This window comes from Odocoileus virginianus, chromosome 31 (assembly GCF_023699985.2).
Source record: "Odocoileus virginianus isolate 20LAN1187 ecotype Illinois chromosome 31, Ovbor_1.2, whole genome shotgun sequence".
NCBI classification, from domain to species: domain Eukaryota; kingdom Metazoa; phylum Chordata; class Mammalia; order Artiodactyla; family Cervidae; genus Odocoileus; species Odocoileus virginianus.
Window position 1 is genome coordinate 21,668,762 of NC_069704.1, and position 23,105 is coordinate 21,691,866.

The 23,105-nt window shown below is 38.2% G+C and overlaps 1 protein-coding gene across 11 annotated transcripts in view; it reads left to right on the plus strand.

Moving 5' to 3' along the window:
- The window catches only part of SPIN1 (spindlin 1), a 79,552-nt gene extending 60,384 nt beyond the window's left edge, over positions 1 to 19,168 (plus strand). For all 11 annotated transcript variants that reach the window (XM_070459381.1, XM_070459376.1, XM_070459380.1 and 8 more), the window contains 3 exons: positions 4,910 to 5,163; positions 9,812 to 10,045; positions 15,618 to 19,168. In XM_070459381.1, coding sequence (XP_070315482.1) covers positions 4,910 to 5,163; positions 9,812 to 10,045; positions 15,618 to 15,817 — 688 coding nt within the window. In that variant the 3' untranslated portion in view covers positions 15,818 to 19,168. The remainder of the gene's footprint in view (positions 1 to 4,909; positions 5,164 to 9,811; positions 10,046 to 15,617) is intronic.
- Positions 19,169 to 23,105: the final 3,937 nt, after the last annotated feature.

Genomic DNA, 23,105 nt, shown 5'->3' on the forward strand with positions numbered 1-23,105 from the left:
TCATGTATGGATGCGAGAGTTGGACTATAAAGAAAGCTGAGCACCGAAGAATTGATGCTTTTGAACTGTGGTGTTGGAGAAGAGTCTTGAGAATCCCTTGGACTGCTAGGAGATCCAACCAGTCTATCCTAAGGGAGATCAGTCCTGGGTGTTCTTTGGAAGGACTGATGTTGAAGCTGAAACTCCAATACTTTGGCCATCTGATGCGAAGGGCTGACTCATTTGAAAAGACCCTGATACTGGGAAAGATTGAGGACAGGAGGAGATGGTTGGATGGCATCACTGACTCAATGGACATGGGTTTGGGTGGACTCTGGGAGTTGGTGATGGAAAGGGAGGCCTGGCACGCTGCGGTTCGTGGGGTCGCAAAGAGTCGGACACGACCGAGCCACTGAACGAGCGAGATTAATAACAGTTTGGAACAAAAGACTAAATTTCTGGTAGTGTGGTGAATGTGGCCAGGAAAGGGTTACTAAGGTGTTTGTTTTTAAAATTTTTTCCTTCCTTTACTAAGAATGTTTTTTCTGTTGTTTAATTTTTTGGGGGTTATTTTTTGTCTTGCTTGGGTTTTAGTTGTGTACTTTAGTAGAAAATTGTAAGCTTAATAAGTAGATTATTTATTTATTTGTATTTTTTTTACCTCGCCATACGGCTTTCAGGAAGTTCCACTAACCAGGGAGTAACCCAGGTATATTATTACCACATATTATGTGACAGAAGCTGATTAAAATTCCCTTAAAGAAAGTGAGAAAATAAAATCCATGCAAAAAAGGAAGGGTCATGTTTCTTCAGAACTAAAGGGTATAGCAACCACTCTGAATAGTGCTGCTTGCTAGCTGGATTGGAGTCCCTCGTGTTGTTCCCAAGAGGGAGGAGAGTCTGTGTACTTCCACTGGAGGTGACTAGGATGACAGCTGCTCGTTCTGAAATGGGATTAAAGAGAGCGTCATGCATCTCCCTCTTCAGAAGCAACTGAAGAATTACAGACGAGTGCCACTAGTGAGTGTAGGAAGGATGAATGACTGAATTCTGAGTCTTCCAGTTTCCCTTTTCTGCTATCAGTTGCTAACTGTATATTGGTTTTTTTTTTTTTTTTTTTTTTTTGAGAATCATGATAGTAGAAAATTTCATGCCTCTGAATCTAGGATAGACTCTTCTGTTTGTAGTCAGTGTTTTCCAAAGAAACAGCACCAATGGTGTGTGCACAGAGAGAGTGGAGATCCAGGGAAGAGCTGATGTTAATGCCGTCAGCTGATTGGATGAGACTCACCTATGTTATGGAAGGGGCAGTCTCTCTACTGATTTACATGTTAGTTTCATGTAGAAAAATACCTTCACAGAAAACATTTAGAGTAATGTTTGACTAGGTGTCTTAGTACTGTGGCCCAGACAACTTGACACATTAAGATTAATCATCACACTGGTGAAGATGCTATATTTGCTTATAATTTTGATAGTAATAACAGAATGTCTATGGATTATAAAATGGTGCATATGACTGAATTCTTTCTTCAGTGAGTTCTGGGGACCAACCTCTGCCTTTGCTTTGAAGAAAACCTGATCTTGTACACAGGATGAATCACAAGGACTTTTTCCTAAAGATCAAAAGAAGATAGGTAATTGTCTATTTGAAGAAAAATGTAATGCTCGAAAAGATACCTGTATTCTAAAGAAGAAATATAGTCTCTTTCACAGCCATATATCCCTACAGAGGGCCGGTTGGATGTAGTGGCCCATTTTCAGGGATTATGAAGAGGTCTTCAGTTCATTTTTAGCTTTGAGTATTAATAGTAGTTACAAGTTAGTGACTGATAGTATGTTATTAAGGCTTTTCTCTCCACTAAATTTTATACTGCAGTCTTTTAAAATTAACCAGTCTTTATTTATTTTAGGTTATATAGATCGGTTCCTTACTATGAACAGTATTGAATTCAGCTCCCACTTTGCTGCTTTCTCTCCCTTTAATAGAAGGTGCTCTGTTCCAAGTCACACTCTTTTGTTTAGCGAACTTCTACTTTACAGGTATTCTTCTTCCCTTCCCCTTGGCAGAGTGGTGTTAACTCTGTTGTCAAAGCAGACAGTAGTTACATATTGCTGTATTTCTCTTTTCCCTATGTTTGTTCTGCAGTAAGAGATGCTCACTGCTTACTGTCAGCTCTGTGCTGAAAGCTTTCTTAGCATTCTTGATTATCTGAAACTGTCCTATACAGTGGTCCCTTGGTATCTGGGGTGGATTGATTCTAGGACCCTTGACACCATACCAAAATCCACGGATGCTCAAGTCCATTATATAAAATGGCCTAGTATTTGCACATAACATCCACACACATCCTCTTGTATACTTCAGATCATCTCTAGATTACTCATAAATACCTAATACAGAGTAAATACTGTGTAAATGGTTGTAAATACAATGTAGATGATATGTAAATTGTTGCCTGCATGTGGCGAATTCAAGCTTCGCTTTTTGGAACTTTGTTTTTCTGTCCACATTTGGTTGAATCTGAGGATGTGGAACCCATGGATATGGATGGCCAACTGTTAACTTCTTCAGGAAGCATCTGTAAGAACAATATTTCTCAGGTTCTTATTTGTTCACAGTTTTATCTGTATACTTTTACTTGGAGGATAGTATAGAATTCTTTGCTGACTATGAAATCATCACCTCACGTTTCTTTCCTGAGAACTTGAAAGTTCATCACTCTGTTATCTGGTGGCACACAGGGTCGCTGTCACATTGTGATTTGCTTTTCCTTACAAGTGATGCAGTTATTTTGCTTGGATGCCCAGGAGATATTATTTTCCTTAAAGTTTGTTTGTTTTACTGGATGTCTTAGCATCAGTAGTTCTGTGTCAGTTTTACCAGGGATGTGTTTGTACATTTCAGTCTTTCATTTCAGGATATTTTTCTTGAATTATTTAGCATTTTTTCCTGCTCCTTTGATTTTAGCTATTGGGTGATTCTGTTATATAGAAGTTGGTATTTCATATCTGTTCCCATCTGTCTCTTTTTTTTATTATATATTTTCCTTAAATGGACATGAATTTGAACAAACTCTGGGAGATAGTGGAGGACAGAGGAGTCTGATGTGCTGCAGTCTGTGGGATTGCAGAGTTGGACATGACTTAATGACCGAAAAACAACAATTTTCCTTAAATGCCCCTTGGTGTCAATTTCTTCCATGTTCCTCTAGTCTAGTCTTCATTTCTGAGAAGATTTCAAATTGCTGCTTGTTTCTTGACTGTGTCTTATTTTTCTTGCATCTTCTCTGGTGTGGCTGCCTCTCTTCTGGGCTCGTCTGTTTCTGATGTAAGTTCCTCTTTCATGGCCTTCGTGTGTGCACAGTGTTAGGTGATAGTTTCCCTCTACCTTGTGGACATATTCTTGGGTTTGCTTCCGCTGCCGTTGTTGCCACCATGGTCCTCTCCTGAGACTTGTCCTTGGGAAGGGGTGACGCTGTACCAGGAGAGCCGTCCGTGCTGCAGAGTGCGTCAGTATTCCCACGGCACGCTAGTACACTTCTGTGTGGTCCTCTCTGGATTACCTGTTGAGGTCTGCCCAGCACCTGAGCCTCCTCTTTCCTCTGTCCCCAGGCCTCGTCCTGTTCAGGGTGTTATTCTCAGCTTGTGACCTCAGTGCCTGGTTCTGCCTTTCCTGGAAGGCCTTTTGGCTGGGTGTGTGCAAAGCCTTAAGTGCTGGGGCAGACACAGTGTCTTCTGGTCTCATGGTCTCATAATCCTGTGTGTAATCCTGTGAATCCTTTTACAGTCCAGCTGGAGAAGTTTTCCTTCTGAGATGTTCCCCAAATGGTGTTCCCTGTCTTGCGTAGGAAAGGATTGTGTCAACTGATTATAGACCTCATTAAGGCAGTTTTAATGGTTTGCTGTAACCTGTTTTCTCTGTTTCACAAACCCAGTAAGTTTACCAAGCTGGTCTACTTCAAATATATACAATTGTATTTTAAATATTACATCCTATAATAAATTGCTTGTTTTTTTAAGGTACATTTGTATCTATGCCATTTAGCAGAAAAGCAATTCTTACCTGCTCTCTAAATTTTTTTCATTCTTGGCATATAGCAGCATCCATGTGCCAGCATGGCTTCGGCCTTCAGCTTACATTCAAGCCAAGTCTTGTCCCTTGTCTTTGGATTGCTCCATGAAATGAAAGGTTTTTTTTTCCCCTGACATCAAGAGCCAGGTGTATTATTTGTAAACATTGTATGTAGGTTTTTCAGTTGTTTGTAACTGATGTATGTCACTTGAATAATTTTCAATATTACATTATTTGCTACAGATTTAAGGGTTGAAGGTTATGTGCTTTCTAGAGAAGTAATGATGGTAAAAATGCATGAATATAAGCCAACCTGGACTTAGTTTAAGAAAAAGTTAAATGTCTAGTTTATTCTTATTTGTTTAAGCCAGTGGGAATAAAGTTATGTGGGCATAAGAATGGGTGAAATTGAATAGTTATTTCATTTTGACAAGAAGTGGATTTCTGTTTCATAAAGCCATATGCACATGCAGTTATATCATGTAATCAGCCCTTGTCTTTCTTTGATTAATTTGGGTAACTGTGAGTTGATTGAATTAAAAGAAACTCAGAAAGCTGAAAACTGATGCTTAATTTTAGGGCTTAGTTGCTGCGGTCTAGTCCTGTGTTTTTCTGCCTCCACACTTAAGGCGCACAGGAAGCTTCTATTGCTTGAAATGCGCCCCCTGTGAGCCGCCGCTGCGCGGCTGCGGGCCTGGGGGATGGCTGGCTGGAGCCACCTGAACCCTGGGTGTGGCAGCGTTAGCCTGCACAGGCCCGGGACCATTTCTGATGAGAGCATGCTAGCTAGCAGTAGTGTTGGTGGGAGTGCCTACTTTGAGAAGATACCTTACGTGTGTGTATGTGTGAATACAGAAAACATCGGAGCAGTGTGGGACCAAGCAAGCCTGTTTCCCAGCCTCGGCGGAACATCGTAGGCTGCAGGATTCAGCATGGGTGGAAGGAGGGGAATGGCCCTGTCACCCAGTGGAAAGGAACCGTTCTGGACCAGGTGCCTGTAAACCCTTCTTTGTATCTTATAAAATACGATGGATTTGACTGTGTTTATGGACTAGAACTTAATAAAGATGAAAGAGTTTCTGCGCTTGAAGTCCTCCCTGATAGAGTTGGTAAGTTCTCTTTACTATTTGTGCATTATATGCTTTAAAAAGGATTTCTGAAATGGATGCTTTTTGATTATTTGCATTACTGATATTTGTCTTTGTATTGGCGTATAAGCACTTCTGATACATATTTAAATCAGCCACCTAAGACCATAAAAACTGCTGAGCAGATGTCCTGAAACCACAGTTCAAAGGAACTATGAGGGATATAAAGATGTATAAAATTGTTCCCTAAGAAGTTGACAATCTAATATTTTCTAATATGATTATTTCCCACGTTTTGCTCACAGTTTGTCTGGACTCTGATGGGTAAGAGTATTTCTCATTAGCTCAAATATTCAGTGTACTTATTTCATCATATAATAGCTAAGAAAAATTTCACGTGTTTATTTTAGAATCTTTTAGGTGAAGTGTATCTTTCATTGTGTATTTTTACAAAAGTGATCATTGTAAAATTTAAGCAACCAATGCATGTGAATTTTATTATATTTTTAAGGGTTTGTTTTGCAAGGTTTGTGGGAAGTGAATGGCTTTTTTTCTTTTTTTTTAAATGACAGCCTCAGTTTATTTTTTATATATACAAATGGTCATAGGAGCTATGAATGACTTTAAGTGTCATGTGAATCAGTTTTGCCTTACATACCTTAGGCATAATGACTGGTTTTATTTTTAAGAATAAAATAAACTAGGTTTTATTTTTAAGATCAATAGAATACTCCCAAATTAATGTTCCTTTCTTTGGAGTATTTTCATTTTCACAGTGATGCTGCCATTGCCTGAATCTGGTTTATGTTTTTATAACTGTCCTTTGAAAGCCTGTATTTTTACAAATATAGCTTCAGCAGCTCTGTACTTGGAGGATAGAATTTTGGAATCAGATTGTCAAGCGAAGATGCTTACCAGTCCCCTGTCCCTTTGTTTTTACCCTTGTGTTCCTGGAACAGTGCTTCCCCATCAGGTTAACTTTGGCAGAGCAGCAAGTTACTTTTTAATCTTCACTTTAGATAGCATATATTGTCTTTACTCATCCTGTATAAATATAGTTCAGCTTTCACAGAAGTCTTTCTTAAAATTTGTGTTTTTAACTACAGGTAACTAATTGTGTAATATTAAATCTTTTGCATTTTAAACTTTATCTCCTTTCAGTGTGACTGAACACACTGTTGCTTATGAGGCATGCCCTCTTTCCTCTTGATCTTGAGAGCAGTCCATTCCCCACATTAGAAACTAACATGGAAGAATCTTCCCTTCAAGGCTTAAAAAGTATCCTCACCTTTATATCAATTATTTGTGCTCATTAATTATCATAATTCTTTTTCTGACTCCTTCAAGGGTAAGACTGCTAGCTTATTTGAGATTTTACTGTATTCTGCCACATGACCTGTATTAGTTCTTTTGTCATCATAGAGCAGAAAAAACTTAGCTTGATTTATTAAAAAACAGTGATTTTACCAAACCAAGATACCCAGAAATATATGAGTGTCTTTGGTGATGAGATTTAGGGTTTCTTAATGTTTTTCTTTCCAGTTATGGGCCTTTTCAGTTTCCATCAATAGATGTGGATTGCTTTTGTAAACAGAAAAAGGAAATCTAAAGGCCTATGTGCAAACCAGCAGTATGTTATATGACTAACATAATTATCAGTTAATTATAGTATTCCCTGTGATACTTTATTCTGAAAAGTTATTTGGACTTCATCTATATTCCATGTAGAAAGAAAATGGTTTTTCCTGATTTGCTTTAGGCAGTACATGTAAGTTAGTTTTGTTTTCCTTAACCTTAAGCTAAAGGTGAGAGAAAGTGACATCACAGAGTACTGATTCCCAAAGCATGGTCTGGGGACTGTTAAGGTTCCCTGAAGCATATTCATGTGCCTTATGAGATCAAAATTCATAATAATATTAAGGTATAATTTGCCTTTATCACTCTCATCCTTTCACAGTTATTTACTGAGGTTTCCCACTATTTGGAAGATCTGCATAGCTCAGTGAATATATTTTTGATACGAACAGTGTATGATGTTACCAAATCATGTATTGGTGAAAGATCCATTCAAAGACCAACAGGGTTTTTTTTTGTTGTGGTGAAACCACAGAACATTAAATTTACTACCATAACTGTTTTCAAATGTACAGTTCAGAGGTGTTAAGTATATTCACATTGTTATGGAATAGATTTCCAAATTCTTTTATTTTGCAATTCTTTCCCCATTAAGCAACTCATTTTTCCCCTCCCACCATCCCCCCTGTACCCACCATCCTGTTTCTATGAATTTGATAACTTTAGGTACATCATAAGTAGAATCATGTGGTATTGCTTTTTGTGACTAGATTCTTTCCCTTAGCATAGCGTCCTCAAGGTTCGTTCATGTTGTAGTATGTGACAGGATTTCCTTCCTTTCTAAGGCTGAGTAATATTCCATTGTATGTGTATACCATATTTTTCCCCATTCGTCCCTGATTGGACTGTTGGTGGGTTCCTTCTACTGTGGCTATTGTGGATAGTGCTGCTATGACATGCGTATACAAATATCTCTTCAAGCCCTGCTTTCAGTTCTTTTGGGCATTTACCCTGAAGTGGAATCATACGGTAATTTTGTTTAATTTTTTGAGGTGCTTGTATACATACTGTTTTTCCATAGTGTTCATTACCATTTTATAGTCCCACCAATAGTGCATAAGGATTTCAATTTCTCATCTTCACCAACATTTGTTATTTTCTGTTGGTTTTGATTTGAATTTTTTTTGATGATTAGTGATGCTGAGCATCTTTTTATGTGCTTTTTGACCATTCATATGTCATCTTTGCAGAAATACCTATTCCTTTGCCCACATTTTTGATTGGGTTATTTCAATTTGTTTTGTTCATTGCAGAGTTGTAGGAATTCTTTATGTATTCTGCAGATGAATTTTAATAGTTTGACAGAAGTTTATTGATAATGATTTCAGGGTCTACAGTGCAATTAACCTTTAAGGAAAGCCAAGACTTGATGAGTTTTGATGTGATATCAGAGAAGAATATCTAGAATTATTTGAAAGACTAATAAAATACTCTTTTTCAACAGCATATCTTTGTGATTTTACACGTCAGCTAAAAGTACATGCAAAAAAGATTATGCACGTAAAGAAAAAACAGATATGAGTCTAGCTGCCTGTTTCTAAAGCTAGATATATATTAAAATTTTGTTAGAAAATAGTTATTTTTCCTTAAAAATGTATTTCTGTGAGTATCTTAAAATATCTTTAGATGCATCATTTATAATTATTAAAATATTTATCATTCATATAAACAAATACTCAGAAATTTTAGGGGTCCTGAGATCAGAAAGATAGATACCTTCTGGTTTGGAGGAACTGGTGGGATTTTGCTTTAGTGTTGTGCAGCAGAGAATCTGTTATTTTTGGTAATTATTGCACATGTAAATGAAACTGCCATTTGTGTTTAGAGTGTCTTGCTGATAAAATTAAATAGCGGCAGTGTCTTTAAACAAAAATAGCCCTCATGAATGAGATAGAAGTGCCTTTTTTTCCTTAAAGAATTATCTGAAATATGAAGAATGGAGAAATCTTAACATCAATAGGCTCCTTCATAATTTTCCCAGTACTAAAAAAGAAAAGAAGCTTGTCATTTTTCACCTGTGTTCCTAATGTCAATCTAGAGCAACCTATTTTTCCTCTGAGATAATTAATTCACACAGCAGTGTTGAACCCCTGTGATCACATTATTGAAAATAAGATGGGAAAGATCTTTGCTGTCATCACTGTGTAGTGTAAAAGCAAGTAAACAAACCTGTAAAACAAGATGATTATAGATAGTGGTGAATGTCTTTAAGAAATAAAATTCAGGTGCTCGAGCAGTGGGGCGCTTTTCATAACATGGTCCTGGGGAGCCTCAGGGTGGACACCTGCTCAGGAAGAGTCAGCCCCTGAGGATGTGGGGGCCATGGTCAGCTCAAGGGCATCCCAGAAAAAGATGCCCATGCTGCTGAGGTATAGGCAGTAGGAGGAAGGTGACAGAACAGGACAGCAGAGGACCAGCAGGGAATGATGGCTTTGGAATGATGGGTGAAATGAGGGGCTTTGGCTCTGGAGAAACAGTTTGTTATTCAGATTATGAAAGGAAAATGCTGGAGTATTTTAAGAAATGATTGACATAATCTGGTGTAACTGCCACAAATACCACTCTGATTACTATAAAAAATAGATTGTAGGGGCAAGAGTGAAAACCTATGCCTTGAAGGTTAATATCTTGATTTTAATAAATGATCATTTTTTAAATGTAAAGGGAAAGTGGGTAAAAGTTATATAGAGACAATACTAATTTTGGAACTCTTCTGTAAGTCTATTATTAATTGTAACCAAAATACTTTATACCTTGAAATAAACAGCTAAAATTTTTAATTAAATACAGTACCAAGAGCAGATGAATTCAGAGAAAGAAAAACAGGTGCTCTCAGTAACATGACTTTGGGGCATAGTAATTCCATGGAATCCATCCTAGGCTGCATCAGTAATGTGAATTTGGTGGTTGTCCTTCATACAGCCCTCCACATGATTCTGAAGCCTGATGATGTATTTCAGAATCATTTCTTTGGATAAGTTCAGTCTTCACAGTGCATACTTTGTAAACCGTTGTTTGCTTTTTTTGTCCCTAGCAACATCTCGAATCAGTGATGCGCACCTAGCCGACACAATGATTGGCAAAGCAGTGGAGCACATGTTTGAGACAGAGGACGGCTCTAAAGACGAGTGGAGGGGAATGGTCTTAGCACGCGCCCCTATCATGAACACATGGTTTTACATCACCTATGAGAAAGATCCTGTCTTATACATGTACCAGCTCTTAGATGATTATAAAGAAGGCGACCTTCGCATTATGCCCGATTCTAGTAAGTATAAATTGACAGCTTTTACTTTTGATACTTCAGAAGGAATTTGAATTTCAAAACAAGGTCTTTGATTAATTCTTATGGAGATACATTTAAAATTTTTAATTATTAGGGATAAGTGATCATTTTAGTTAGGCTGTAAAATTATTCACCCTCTTGCCAAGAGTATTTTCCTTTCCCTGTTCTCTGAACTTTGGATTTTTATATGAACAGAATATATAATATGGGGTCCTTTGTGACTGGCTTCTTTCACTTAGCTTAGAGTTTTTAAGACTCATCCATGTTGTAGTGTGTGTCCATACTTCATTTCTTTTAATGCCCAAATACAACTCCATTGAATAGATACACTCTATTTTGTTTATTTATTCATCTCTGGACTTGCCTTTTTGAATCTAGCCGTCCTGGTGGTAGTAAAATGATACCTCATTGTGATTTTGGTTTTCATTTTTTTGATGACTAAAGTTGTCAAGTATCTTTTCATGTGTTACTGGCCTTTTGTGTGTCTTGTTTGAAGAAATCTATTAGTGGCCTTGGCCTGTAGTTTCAGTTATGTTGTCTTTTTGAGTTAAGAGTCAGTAGTCTAGGTACAAGTCTCTTGTCAGATACATGATTTGCAGATACTTTCTTTTATTCTCAGAGTTGTCTTTTTACTTTCTTGATAGCCGCCTTTGAAGTACAAAAGTTTAAAATTTTATGACATCCAATTTGTCTCTTTTCCTTTCTGTTGCTCATGCTTCTGGAGTCATATCTAATAATCCCTTGACAAGTCCAGGGTTATAAAGATTTACCTCATGTCTTTTAGAAGCCTTGTATATGTTGGTCTTTAACTCTTACTTGGATCTTTGATACATTTTGAGTTACTTTTTGTTTATGATATGATGCCAGGTCCAACTTCATTCTTTAAGTTTTAAAATCATGAAGTGTGAATGTTCCTCCTTTTCTTTCAGAATTGTTTTGGCTGTTCTTTGCAATTTCATACAAATTTTAGAATCAGCTTGTTGGTTTCTGCAAAGAAGTCAGCCGAGATTGTGTCAGGTATTGTGTTGAATCTCTTGGTCAGTTTGGCATGAGGGTATTGCTATCTTAACAGTGTTAAGCTATTGACTCATGAGCGTGGGATGTTTTTTCATTCATTGAGTTTTTTTTTTTTCTTTCTGTGAATAATGTTTTGTAGTTTTCTAAATTTTGCACTTTTTAAATGTATTTCTAAGTATTTCATTCTTTTTGATGCTGTTGTGACTAGAATTATTTTCTTAATTTCACTTTTAGGTGAGTCTTTTTTTTTTTAACTACTCAATAGCTTTTCCTCAAACACATGAAGTCTTGGCCTTAGACACATGTGGCTGATAGACAGTGGATGTATTAGCAGTGTGATATCCTCTTCTTCATTTTTGTGTCTTTTTTTTTTTTTTTTTTTTAAGCTCTCCCTGTGAACATGCTGCTCAGTGAACCCACTCATGGTCATCTGGCCCTGACTTCAGCCTTCTTAGAGTTTTTCTTTTTAGTTTGTGTGTATTTGTTATAAATGTATAATGGAAAGTGTTTATATAGGCAAAAATTTACTGATGAGAGCATTCCTTAAAAGCTTTTCTCCAACCTATTTGAAATTTTTAACGTTTTTGTAGAGAAATGTCTAAAGCAGTTACTGTTGACTTGATAATAGAAAGTATGGGGTCATTTGCACTTTACCCATTGCCTGTACTGACCATGTCTTTATCCTCTCACTCCTTTCTTTTGAGTGGTATGCAAGTTTATTTGCTGTTAGAATCCGTGATGATGTTCTGATGCAAAGAGCTCTATGGTGGCCTTTGTTTTAGTCTCTTGCTTCTTCATCATGGTTACTATAAAATATATGGCAGTCATGTATATGGGATTTCTTCATCCACATGAGGTGCCATGAAAGTGTGGTGTGGTATGATGCTGCTACTTGATGGAAGAGTGCTGTTGAAGAAGAATTCAGCTTAGATTTCCTCTTTATTCCTCCAGAACTGATAACATGGTCATGTGGATTATTTGTATTATGTCAGATCAGAATTGCTGGTTTCGGATTATATCATTCAGTGAGAGAATTTATTATAATCAAAGAGCAAACTGCTGTTAATGTAAATACAAGATATGGTCCAGACCAAGATACATGTGAAAATTAACAGGTGCACTGCTAACTAGTGTGTCAAGATGACTGGCATAAGCGTGGACAACCAGGATATCTGGTCATACTACTTGAAGGCTCTCTGTTGCTCCAGAGGAAAGAGTTTGAGTTACTCGGGACCTGTAAGGGGTTTCTTAAAATAGAAAAATATATCTACCTAAAGAAACAAAAGACCTATATATAGAAAACTGTAAAACACTGGTGAAAGAAATCAAAGAGGACACAAATAGATGGAGAAATATACCATGTTCATGGATTGGAAGACTCAATATAGTGAAAATGAGTATACTACCCAAAGCAATATATAGATTCCATGCAATCCCTATTAGGCTACCAACGGTATTTTTCAGAGAACTAGAACAAATAATTTCACAATTTGTATGGAAATATAAAAAACCTTGAATAGCCAAAGCAATCTTGAGAAAGAAGAATGGAACTGGAGGAATCAACCTGACTTCAGGCTCTACTACAAAGCCACAGTCATCAAGACAGTATGGTACTGGTGCAAAGACAGAAATATAGATCAGTGGAACAAAATAGAAAGCCCAGAGATAAATCCATGCACCTGTGGACACCTTATCTTTGACAAAGGAGGCAAGAATATACAATGGAGAAAAGACAATCTCTTTAACAAGTGGTGCTGGGAAAACTGGTCAACCACTTGTAAAAGAATGAAACTAGAACATTTTCTAACACCATACACAAAAATAAACTCAAAATGGATTAAAGATCTAAATGTAAGACCAGAAACTCTTAAATTCCTAGAGGAGAACATAGGCAAAACCCTCTCTGACACAAACCACAGCAGGATCCTTTATGACCCACCTCCCAGAATATTGGAAATAAAAGCAAAAATAAATGGGACCTAATTAAAATTAAAAGCTTCTGCACAACAAAGGAAGTTATAAGCAAGTTGAAAAGACAGCCTTCAGAATGGGAGAAAATAATAGCAAATGAAGCAACAAAGAATTAATCTCAGAAATATACAAGCAACTCCTGCAGCTCAATTCCAGAAAAATAAAAGACCCAATCAAAGAGTAGGCCAAAGAACTAAACAGACATTTCTTCAAAGAAGACATACAGATGACTAACAGACACATGAAAAGATGCTCAACATCACTCATTATCAGAGAAATGCAAATCAAAACCACAGCGAGGTACCATTTCACGCCAGTCAGAATGGCTGCTATCCAAAAGTCTACAAGCAATAAATGCTGGAGAGGGTGTGGAGAAAAGGGAACCCTCTTACACTGTTGGTGGGAATGCAAACTAGTACAGCCACTATGGAGAACAGTGTGGAGATTCCTTAAAAAACTGGAAATAGAACTGCTGTATGACCCAGCAATCCCACTCCTGGGCATACACACCGAGGAAACCAGATCTGAAAGAGACACGTGTATCCCAGTGTTCATTGCAGCACTGTTTATAATAGCCAGGACATGGAAGCAACCTAAGTGTCCATCAGCAGATGAATGGATAAGGAAGCTATGGTACATATATACAATGGAATATTACTCAGCCATTAAAAAGAATACATTTGAATCAGTTCTAATGAGGTGGATGAAACTAGAGCCTATCATACGGAGTGAAGTAAGCTAGAAAGAAAAACACCAATACAGTATACTAACGCATATATATGGAATTTAGAAAGATGGTAACAATAACCCTATATGCAAGACAGAAAAAGAGACACAGATGTATTGAACAGTCTTTTGGACTCTGGGAGAGGGCGAGGGCGGGACAATATGGGAGAATGGCATTGAAACTTGTATATTATATGTGAAATGAATTGCCAGTCCAGGTTTGATGCATGAGACAGGTTCTCGGGGCTGGTGCACTGGGATGACCCAAAGGGATAGGATGGGGAGGAAGGTGGGAGGGGGTTCAGGATGGGGAACACATGTACACCTATGGCGGATTCATGTCAGCGTATGGCAAAGCCAATAAAATATTGTAAAGTAAAATAAATAAATAAATTTTAAAAAAAGATATGTAACTGCCTAGCACCATCCTCTTGCCAACCCCTTCTTCCCTTTGTACATTGTTTCTTTGTTGTTGACAGTGATAATTTGCTCTGATTTTTACATGTTTTCCTAGAATTTACAGAGTTTTGTTAGGTCATAGGGTGAGCAGTGTTTTCCAACACTCACATTTTCTTAGGGACTTTTAAAAAAAGTTCAGGTGCCTCATCCATCCTCCGAGATTCAGTTGAGTTCATCTAGCACCTATTTTTATAGAATGAGAAATCTCTTATTTTGAAACTGGGTTAGGAGGACCATGTGTAATGAAATGAAGTTGAGGGAAAAAAGCTTTAAGGAGTCCCAAGATAAGGAAGGGATTCTTAGGCATTTTAAGTGTGTAGTACATTCTCAGTAACCCCAATAGGCATTGTCTCCTTTAAAATCATTTCAAAGTAAAGCAAGACTTTCTTTTACTGAAAGGAATTAGATTTATTATTTATTTTTGGCTGCATCAGGCCTTAGTTGTGGCATGTGAGATCTTCCTTGTGAAATGTGCAGGCCTCTCTCTGGTTGTGGTGTGCAAGCTTCAGAGCCCATGTCTCTAGTTGCAGCACCCATGGACTTTAGTTGTCTTCTGACTTGTGGGATCTTTGTTGCCTGACCAGAGGTCAAACCCACATCCCCTGCATTGGAAGATGGATTTCAACCACTGGACCACGACGGAAATCACCAATGCAGACTTATTTTTAAGAAGTTATAAAATACAACATTATAAATCAACTATATGTCAGTAATTTTTTTTTTTAAAGAAAGATGTTATATTATTATAGTTGACAACTAAACAACTTGGGAGTTGAGGCGGGGAACTGATCCCTCTGAGCAGTTGAAAATTTGCATATAACTTATGGGCAGCCCTTCCATTTCTGTGGTTCCTCTGTATCCATGGATTGAACCAACTGCAGATCTGTTTACTGTTGGAAAAAATCCCGGTATAAGTGGACCCATACAGTTCAAACTCCTGTTGTTTAAAGGTGAACTGTATTTAGTTTTTTCTTGACCTTTTCCTTCTTTTAGTCCTTATTACTTCATTAGGTAATTATAGCTATAATTAAATATGAGCCAGAAGAATTTCTGTTTATGATTCTTTAAATTGTTTACATATTTAGATTTTTGTAAATAAAGTTTTATTGGCATACAGTCACACCATTCATTTATGTGTCATCTGTGGCTATTTTCACACAAAGAGATACAGCTGAGTAGTTGGTACAGAGACCATATGGCTTCAAGCCTGAAATATTTATTGTTTGGCCATTGAAGAAAAAGTTTGCTGACTCTTGGTCTAGAAAATCAAGATGAATGCAGGATATTAAAAACATTTTTAAAAATTATCAAAATATGTGAGTTGGTGTGTATCTTAAAAACTAACTTTAAATTCTTTTTTTTCTCCCTCCTTTAAATATAGATGATTCACCTCCAGCAGAAAGGGAACCGGGAGAAGTTGTGGACAGCCTGGTGGGCAAACAAGTGGAATATGCCAAAGAAGATGGCTCTAAAAGGACTGGCATGGTCATTCATCAAGTAGAAGCCAAACCGTCTGTCTATTTCATCAAGTTTGATGATGATTTCCATATTTATGTCTACGATTTGGTGAAAACATCCTAGATGTCATCACGAACTTTACCAATTGTGGAACTATTAAATGTATAATTTGTAGACATAAAGACTTGATTGCTTTCCAGTTTAATGAAAGCTTAAATGTCCCTGCGAACCCACAATCTCTGCCAGCAGAACTGGTTTTGTTCTGAATCGTACAGATTTATGTGAACACAAAGCATTTTGTGTAAGGAACTCCTTCCTCTTAAAAGAAGTCTGTCTGTTTGGAAGGGAGTTACAGGCAAGTCTGGTAAAAGTTAAGCTAGTATCATGTCATTTAAAACTGTAATAGATCTTACCCACTTTCCCCTTCACTCTTGACACACTCTGCTGCCACAATGCAAGCATAGTTTGGTTGCATTTTTGTTACTGCCTTTTTTTTTAAAAAAGATATATATGTATGCATATCTATCTACCTATCTATATCTGTGTGTATACATATATAATATATATATACACACACACAGATCTGTGTACACACACACACACACACACACACACACACACACACACACTTCATTGGCAGTTCTTTCTTTGTGGATTGAGGTAGGAGTTAAATAATTTTCTCCAGTTTAACAGGAGTGCTTGACTTTATATCACTGCTGTTTATTTAAAAATTAAAACTGCGCACAGGAAGATCATGGGGACATTCAGCTTGTGTTGAAAGTCAGAAGTTCAGAGCACCATTTCAATCCAGAGGCTTTAAACTGTAAATTCAAACATGAATCACTTGTGGATGTTTAATGACCCACATTAGAATTTACAAAACAATTAGAAATCTAGGTAAAGGCTGCCTTTTAATTCTAAGCTTTGTACATTTTTTGTTTACATATTTTTTTTTTAATCTTAAATACCTTTTTAAAGCAAAGTCCAGGTACTTGGTCCACATTGTGTAATACAGGTGTATTTTGGATGATGCATTTGGTCCACTATTTGTACAAATTAGTAGTCTGGGTTTTAGTACATGGATTTAAAAGGCAACAGTATATCAGTGGTTTATGTGTATTTGGTAAGTTCCTGGAAGAACATAGTACTTTTATATTAGAAATGTAAGAATGGCATTATTGTCTTTTACCAAGTTCTCTCGAATCCCTTTGTTATTATTACTGTTATTACTGGTGTATGATTATGGTCAGAAGGCTTCTCCCCCTCGACTTTCCCTCTCAAAGAATGTCTAGACAATTAACAGCTTAAATTCCTGACACCTTTTTTGGTGCTGTATGTTCTTGCTCATGGTGTGCTGATACTGTGGATTCATTCTATTTGGTGGGTCCTGCCGCATCAGGGTCGGTCGCCTGCACTGGCTTGTGGGTGTGACTGATCGCAGCCCTTAGCTGTTGAAACCTTCCCTGCAAAGCTGTTTGAACTAAAATAGAACCACAAAAGTGGTTCGTTTAGCAGCAAAACGTCAGCCTCTCACTTTGGTTTGGATGATCCCTGGCAGTTTGAAAGCTGGCTGGGAGAAAGATGGTTTGTGAAACCAGTCTTGTAGAGGTTGAAAATCTTACCCAAGATTTGGGTAGAAAGCTTAAATACATAGACTGGCAATCAGACACCAGGTGTGTGTGACCCCTCTCATAGCTGCTCTTGGTGAAAAAGCGGTTATTTAGTTTCAAGGCCCCGCTGTACGTGGTTTGTGTGATGCCCGTTTTCGCTTCCGGAAGGCCTGCCTTGTGCTGGTGTACGGTGACCTTGTGTGCCATGTACACCCAGCAGCCTGCTTCTCTGCAGTGTGCCCTCACCCTGGGTGGTCGGGGTGAGCTGCTCCATGCAGTGAGTACCTAGGTCTTAGGTGTCCCTTCTGTGGTTCAAACAAGTGTCGCGCTACAGATCTGTTGTCTGTTCTGCTGGTGGCTCTTGTAAGAATTCCTGCATGTGAATCTCAAGGCTGAGCGCGGCTCCCCAAGTCCAAGTGGACACGAATGGCCCAGAGAGTGAGTTGTCCAGTGTGAGCTGCAGGAACAGGACACAGTGACTATAGGCTGAAAAATGAAGTCCTTTGGTGGGATCCTGAGGGTTGGGTCAGTTGAAACATTTTTTGCATTACTTAATGACTTGCATTGTGGTTTTTCTGCAAGTACCTTTAGCAACTTTTAATATACCACATGATCTGCCACTCTCTAGATAAATGTGACATGTGATTTATCATTATTATTTTAATCATTGTTCCATTTATTGCCTTTAGGGTTGAAGGAAGGGGAAGGGGTTTTATGTTGATGTTTTCCCTTTTTTTTTTTCCATTCTTTTTCTTTTGGTGGCTTAAACCACACTTCCTGATGCCATGACTAACTCTGCTTCCCAGCTGAGTATTTCAGGCTTCATTTAGGCTCATGTTTCAGATCTGCATGCATTGCTTGCATTTTCCTGGTATCGGAATGTTGGTTCCTTGTTCTAGGAATACAACATTAATTTCCAAAATTATCATGGGACTTGTGACAACACAAGACATGAATCTCTGTATAAAATGTATTGGCCTTTCTCATTGACCTGCTATAGTATTATTGTGTCGTGTGTGTGCGTGTGTGATGTCTGGCTGCCACGTAAAGCTTCAAAGGAAGACCTTAAAAGCAGACCATCCTTTTTTGCATGCTCTATTCTAAGTAGAATGTTCAATGTAACTAACTAAAATTGCATGTTAAATATATTTAGGTTTTTTGTTTTCTATCTTTGTTTTTATTTGTTTTCAGTTTCTGTATATTTGCTTAACTGTGCTGTTTTAGTGGTTGTAGGATATAAATGCACTGGTGAAGCAAATGTAGTGCCAACAGAAGGTGATTTTCCTGTTGTGTATGTCTTGCAGCATTTGAAGGGACTGTGCATTCTTAAAACAATCACAGTTGCTTCTAAACCAGATTTCATTTCTATTATTGTTTTACGTGCCAAACCCCGAAGTGCATTGGGCTTGAATCTCTGAACGCCGTGGACCCATTAGAAGACTGTTTTGATTGTCACAAATTGTAGTGCCTGAAAACATTATTAAGCTGATTGTCTTAAAAAAAAGTTCTCCAAAGACAAAACAGGAATAATTATTATAACAGAAAACAATTATGGTTGAAATGTCTGTGGTTCCTTGGAAATGCTGCGCTTTTTGTATTTTCCATCATTAGTGCAGTTGAACGAATGTGTATAGTTCAGAGGTCTTCGTGTTCGCATTTTAAAATTAGGTAAATGACCTCATCTTTCAAGCTTGAATTCATTTTTAATTTTAATTTTATTTTATACAATGTGTAGACAGTTCCCTGTTCTCTGCATTTAGAAGTATAAACAATATAAAGCTGTTAATTCTGTAAGTAATTTTTATAATTATGATGTAACTCTATCCTATCCTTAAAACATTTAAAATAAACCCTTTATGTGCAACTTTTGACTGTAAATTTTGTGCTTATGAGCAGACTGTGATGTTACCCATTTGGCCCAAGGATCTGTGGTTAAAGCTGGGACGGGACAGGTCACCTTTCCTGCTGGCAGAGTGGCTGGGGAGGCTTGGCATGGCAGCCACAGTGGCCACTGCCAAGGCCATGGCCAGGGGGAGGCAGGATCACCTCTCAGGCTCTGGTGGGAGGAGCCACAGATAGATAGAGGGAGGAGATGGACCTGGAAGCACAGGTTTTCACCCTGAGTGAGAGCTTACAGTTGTCTTCCTGAAGGTAAATCACTCATTGCAATAACTGAAGGTACACTTCCGGAAATATTTTTTCCCCAAAATAACAAGGCAGGCTTAGTCTAAAGGTGGGCGCTTGCTGACTGCTGCTTGTAAACTGAAGAACTGAGTCTAAAGCAGTCAGCACTGGAGGAGAATTGCAGGGGTGGGCTTACTTTTCCATTGTTTCTTCATTTGGTACTGTCAGCTCTGTGATAATAAAAGCGTTTGACACTAATAAAGCACTAGCAAAAGTGCTTAATAAGTACCTTACCAAGCGCTTTCCACCCATTTCATTTAATTATTTCTGTTTTGGTTGTGTATTTTGTTTTGCTGTTGGCTTTTGTGTGTGTGTGGTGATGGTTTTTTTTTTTGCCATGCCACACAGCATGTGGGATCTTAGTTCCCCAGCTAGAGATTGAACCTATGCCCCCCTGAAGTGGAAGCACTGAGTCTGAATTGCTCAACTGCCAGGGAATTCTCTTCATTTCATTCTTAATCCTGTGAAGAAGGGATGATGTTTTTTCATGTTGTGCTGATGTAAGAGAGGAGAGTGGGGTCCCTTGTCCAGGATTACAGAAGCAAACAAAACTCAGACCCCCAACGCTGTGCCAAGGCTGCAAGCTGCTGTATTCTTGCATCAGAATTAAATTACTTCAATGGAGTGTTTGTCACTAGAATGTAGAAAGCTGTGTCTCTTTATAGTGAGAATTATAACCCAAAATGATAGCTAATAAAAGATACAAAAATATCTATTATTTGGAAAGAAATTATACTGGAAATATTTTAAAAATCTCCAACACAAGAACGTAGGTACTATTTTATATTTTAAAGACAACTTCAAACATCATTAAATTAATACTCCTGTTAAACCTTGACTTCTAATTAGAGTAATCGGTTTGTCACTCATATATATTTATATATAGTTCTTAGGTTGTTGAATTTATTTGTAGTTCTCAAGTTCTTAAGCTGCTGAATTTTAGAAGATAGTGAGTCTGTAAACTGCTTCTCCAGACATTCTTAGATGGTCTGTCCTTACACTGGCCGTAAGGCTCCTAGGTTCAGCTAACTCGGTGGCAGATGGTTTTGGGATACTGCCTTGGAACATTATTTTGCTTAAAATGATACTGCGTTCTTTCTGCTTAGTTTTTATGTGAAGGGCACTGGACCAGGCAGTGTGTTGACACCAGTCAGCTCTGGTGATAGCGACCCGGAAGTTTGGGTCCTTGCCATGTATTTCTTTTTTACGTTGGCTGTCAACAGTAGGTGAGTAGGCTGCTATGTGTACTGTAGGCACATTCCTGCTTCTGTTTTTATCTCCATCCTCCTCCATTAATTTCAGCTTAACGCCTTGGAAAATTCATCCTCTGGGAAAACATAAGAGCTTGAAATACCATGTGAACTACCTGGAAATCCTTTATAGGGTTGGCATATTACGTAGAGCTTTTGAATTCTGTGTCTTCATGTTGGAACCATGATGTGAAAAGTAGAGAAGGAAAACCGTTTAAAACCATTGACATTAACATAAAGAGTTAACAACTGAAGATTGAAATTCAGCATTCTAAATTGTCTTCACATATTGATTGTGAAAGTAGCTTTAAAGCTTTTGCCTTGAGTTCGTCTCCTAAAGGATCTGTCTGTAAGAAATCTGGACATGACTGCATGCGCCCTGCACTTTCTCACTAGAAAAACAAGGGGAGTAGTGCCTGGTGACCCTGGCTCTCCCAAGAGTTAGACTTTGTGGTGGACTCTCTGTGTGTCTGATTTATGGGGGACCTACTCTGAGCAAAGTACTGCTTCACAAAAACTACTTCACAAGTAGTTTTAACCACTGATTTGTCTTTATTCCAAATCTGATCTGTCACATTAGAAGGACAAGGTTGTGGTCATTTTCAGACCAGCCCAGCAGAGGAGAGCAGTGAAAAACATGTCTGAAGGGATGGAGTCCACGGTCTGCATCGTCCTGCAACCAGAATCACTGCTTCTGAGCAGTTTGTAAGGGGGAGATCACACAGAGCATAGGAATCTTAACACCCATTGCTGGATGTCTCTCTAATTCACAGGCATTTGTTAAAAAAAAAAAAAGCTGTTGTCACTGGCTGTTTTTAAAAATTTGATAATTGCAGTTTTTTAAAAAGGGCCATGCTCTGATCAAATTACATGTGGTAGACTAGTGGAGGATTTTTTTTCTCCTACTGCTCTGCATATTATATGTATCAGCTCAGGCTGCTGTAACAAACACCACAGACCCGGGGGCTTATTAAACAATAGACTTTTGTTCTCTCTCAGTTCTGGAAGCTTAAAGTCCATGGTTGAGATGTCAGCAGGCTGGTTTCTCCCGAGGCCTTTCTTTTTGGCTTGCAGACATGTGTTCTCTCCCTCCATCTCCATCTTCACATGGTGTTCCCTGTGTCCATGTCCTGATCTCTTCCGGTAAAAACATCAGTCACATTGGGTTAGGGTCCACTGTAACCACCTCATTTAACCTTATTTAAAGGGTTTCCCTGGTGACTCAGACTAGAAAGAATCTGCCTGTAATGCAGTAGACCCAGGTTTGATCCCTGGGTCGAAAAGTTCCCCTGAGAGGGCAGTGGCAACCCATTCCAGTATTCTTGCCTGGAAAATTCCATGGCTTATTTAAAGGCCCTGTCTCCAAATACAGTCACACTTTGAGGTGCCAGGTAAATTTTGAGGGAATGCAGTTCAGTCTGTAGCACCGTGCTGGATTTTCTTATTGTGAAGCTTACAATGGAAAAGAAATATTGGGAGGGCATTATATTTGAGAGTCTTTTTTTTTTTTTTTAATTAGTTGGAGGCTAATTACTTTACAATATTGTAGTGGTTTTTGTCATACATTGACATGAATCAGCCATGGATATACATGTATTCCCCATCCCGATCCCCCCTCCCACCTCCCTCTCCACCCGATCCGTCTGGGTCTTCCCAGTGCACCAGGTCTGAGCACTTGTCTCATGCATCCAACCTGGGCTGGTGATCTGTTTCACCCTAGATAATAGACATGTTTTGTGATCTGTTTCACCCTAGATAATATACATGTTTCGATGCTGTTCTCTTGAAACATCCCACCCTCGCCTTCCCCCACAGAGTGCAAAAGTCTTCTATACATCTGTGTATTTTTGACAGTCTTAATTATTTAAAAATTAATACTAATTCTGGTTTTATATAATAGAGATGGATAAATTTAGTGTCCTAAAAAGAGCATTAAAAGAAGAGCCAAATCTCAGTTCTAGTCGCTCACTTTCTACTGGTGTGAACTTAGGCAGATTACTTAACCTTTGTACCTTCTTCTCATCTAGTTAGGGAGAATCCTGCCCTCCACACTGAAGATGCCTGTGAGTTTCCAATGATGCAAACCTGAGCCTGATGCAGGAAGGACGAGTCCCTTTTGTGCTAGGAGTTCATTGAGTGGCTGAGCCTTACACAGGCAGTGGCTCTGTCATTTCAGGCATTGCCATGTTTTGCTTTGATTTTATAATCTTTGAGATACTAAGTTTAGTTCCACTTATATAACGTCAGTCGGGAAGATTTCCGTTTTTATGTTTTTTCAGAACACTAGCATCTCCCAGCATATGTAAAAATTGTTATAAAAAGCACTGCTGAAGGGTTAGTGGCTGTTCCACGTTTTCCATTTAATTG